The sequence below is a fragment of the Choloepus didactylus genome, chromosome 2 (assembly GCF_015220235.1).
Source record: "Choloepus didactylus isolate mChoDid1 chromosome 2, mChoDid1.pri, whole genome shotgun sequence".
Classification (NCBI taxonomy): domain Eukaryota; kingdom Metazoa; phylum Chordata; class Mammalia; order Pilosa; family Megalonychidae; genus Choloepus; species Choloepus didactylus.
Window position 1 is genome coordinate 113515949 of NC_051308.1, and position 2787 is coordinate 113518735.

At 52.2% G+C, this 2787-nt stretch overlaps 1 protein-coding gene across 1 annotated transcript; it reads right to left on the minus strand.

Annotated features, from left to right (window-relative positions):
- Window positions 1-419: 419 nt before the first annotated feature.
- LOC119512941 (keratinocyte proline rich protein) lies at window positions 420-1862 on the minus strand. The gene has a single exon (XM_037807771.1). It carries the CDS (start codon window positions 1860-1862, stop codon window positions 420-422), a length of 1443 nt encoding a protein of 480 aa, XP_037663699.1.
- Between the last annotated feature and the right edge of the window lie 925 nt (window positions 1863-2787).

Sequence of the window (2787 nt, forward strand, 5' to 3'; positions counted from 1 at the left end):
GGACACCTAAGGTATGTGTTGGGTTACATTTAAGGTGTATCCTGGTGGTTAGACTGGTCTGGCTAGAACTAAGGATTTGGACAGGGGAGGAATTAGATGTGAGGCTGGAGAGGTATTTGAGACCCAAATGTGGATCCTGAGATGATATGCAAAATTTGGACATCGCTTGTGCAGGAGATAGGATCTGAATGTCTTTAAGCTGGAGAGTTTCAAGCAGGAACACATCAGGAAGTTGTGGCAGCTAGAACAGAAGGAGCAGCATTTTCTGATCAGAAGGTAGGGATGTCCCAGTAACTTTTCCTTTAAAATAAGCACACTTTGCTCTAGCATGGGCCCTACATTTCACTCCAACATAGGCATCTCCTTGGTCTCCATAGCCACCCATCACATGGGCCACGGCCAGCACAGTTCTCTCACCCCTAGTTATAACCACCTGGGCCATAGCTGGGAACCTCAGTGTCTAGGCGGCATGGATTGGATTCACGACAGCCCAGGTCTTGTAGGCATGGAATTGGACTTGGACTTGAGCATGGATTGGGACACCTAGGAGGCTCCACACACGGCTCTGGACTTGGGCAGGGTGCTGGAAGGGGAATTGGCTCTGGAAGTGAGCAAAGACGTGGGCGCTCACAGGACTGCTGACGAGGAAGTGGTGCTGGATGCTCACACTGCACTGGACGAGGACGCGGAGCTGGACGTGGTGCTGGACGTGGAACTGGAGGTGATGTCGGACGTGGTACTGGGTACAAACAGGGTTCCGAAAGTCGACGTGGTAGGGGACATGGGCGGGGTTCTGGGTGCGGAAATGGACGTGGAGCAGGAAGTGGACATCTCTGCAGTGATGGCTCTGGACATTGGTCAAGACGTCGTGATGGGCATAAGCTTGAACTTGGGAGGGGGTATGGCCTCAGCTCTGGGGAGGAGGAACCACGGGAGGATCTCGGGGCACAGCTCTCAGAGCGGCGTCTGATGGGAGGAATCTGAACAGGACACTTCTGTGGGGGAACCTGCTTGGGGCAGCAGGGGGAGGAAATCTCGATTCGGCACTTGGGTCCACACCTCTGAGAGCTTCTTGAAGTGGGACCTTGAGAACAGCCACTTCTATAGATGGGCTCAGAGCGGCGGGGTGGGGTGCAGTAGTTATAGGAGCTGGAGGAGCATCTTGATGGCAGATAGCTGCCGTAGCAGAGCTCAGAACGCCGAGAAGGGGTACAGCTGCCGTAAGAAGGCTGCAGCTGACGAGGAGGGAGGCATCTGCTGGTGCTCTGAGACCGACACTGAGCAGTGAAGCTCCCATAAGAGCCCTGGTCCTGGTATTGGAGAGCGCACCTCCTAAATGGGGCCCGGGACTGGCGCTGGGGGGCACAGTTGCTGTAGGAAATTCGTGGCTGGAACTGGGGGATGCAGCTGCTGTAGGAGCCCTGATACTGGCACTGAGTGGAGAACCTTCCCTTAGTCTGGGACACTGGGGGACATTCTATGTAAGTCTGGACAGGCTGAGGAGCTGGGCAGGATACATAGGTCTGAACTGGGTTTTCCACACAACAGGTTTCTGTATAACAGACTGGAGCACATTCTACATAGCAAGTCTGAACAGGGCACAGAGTTTCGCATGGCACATAGGAAACAGACTGGCATGGAGCCTGGCACTGCACCTGGGTGGTCGTGGGCTGGCTCGGAGCCTGGCACTTCACCTGGCAAACTTGAACTGGGCATGGTGGCGGGCACTCCACAATTTGTATCTCACCAGGGGCTTGGACTACCATCTGGCTGTTGGTACAGGGGGACTTGGAGGTGCAGAAGGAGGAACCCTTCACACAACACTGTGGCTGACCAGACTGGATCTGCTGCTGGTCACACATGGTCCTGATGTAGGCAGGTGAGCGGGACCTGTGGGTAGAGAGAAGGGTCATGAGGGTTAGAGTTGTTGGAGATGAGGACCTAGGGGAAGCCACCCTGTTTCTTCCTGGGACTTTCCTCCCACCACCTTCAACCTCCATCCAATTAAATATATTAAAATAGTCAAACTCTATAATTCCTTTCCACAGAATCCTTTGTAAGTCAGCTGGACTCAGGATTAGTTACCATTGTTTGTGAGGCCTGCCCTGGATCTGCCACAGACACAGTTGTGTACTTCTGAGATAGCTACCAAGGCTCAGCCAGGGCTGCAAGTGTCTAGCCCCCTCCATGAAGGGTGGACACTACCAATGTCCTGCAGCAGAGAGCATGGATGACAAGAGGGTCCCCATTGCCTCCTCAGCTCCTAAGTGGTGGGAGGGAGCCCTCCGGGAAGTAGAAGGTAATGCCTTGCTCCCCTGCTGTGGCCCCTAGTGGGGACTCTATGCCCACTGGAACATGGATATCCTCACATACATGCACTGGCAGCGTACATATGTGCAAACACATGAAAATGTGCACTTGGGAACATGTACATAAGCACCATCTGGGTTCATGTAATGTGAAAGATCCAGTTGGAAAGTAAAGAATCCAATCAGTTATCTGGCACCTCACACACAACAAAAAAATGGATTTTTTCTATCTTTTTTTTTATTAATTAATTTAAACAGTCCCTCTATGGAAATACGTAAAATCACGCACTTAAAATACACACCAGCCAACATCTCAGAACAAACTTGCCCAGGCAGGTGGCTGTCATTCCTGACCTTAAATCTGCTGGCTTCAGGAATGTTTTCTCCCCGCCTCTGAGAGGTGGAGTTATTCAAGACTAAGTAACCCAGAAGTGTGGGATTCTTCATCACAAGACTGAAATGATCTAAGCGGCAGGAA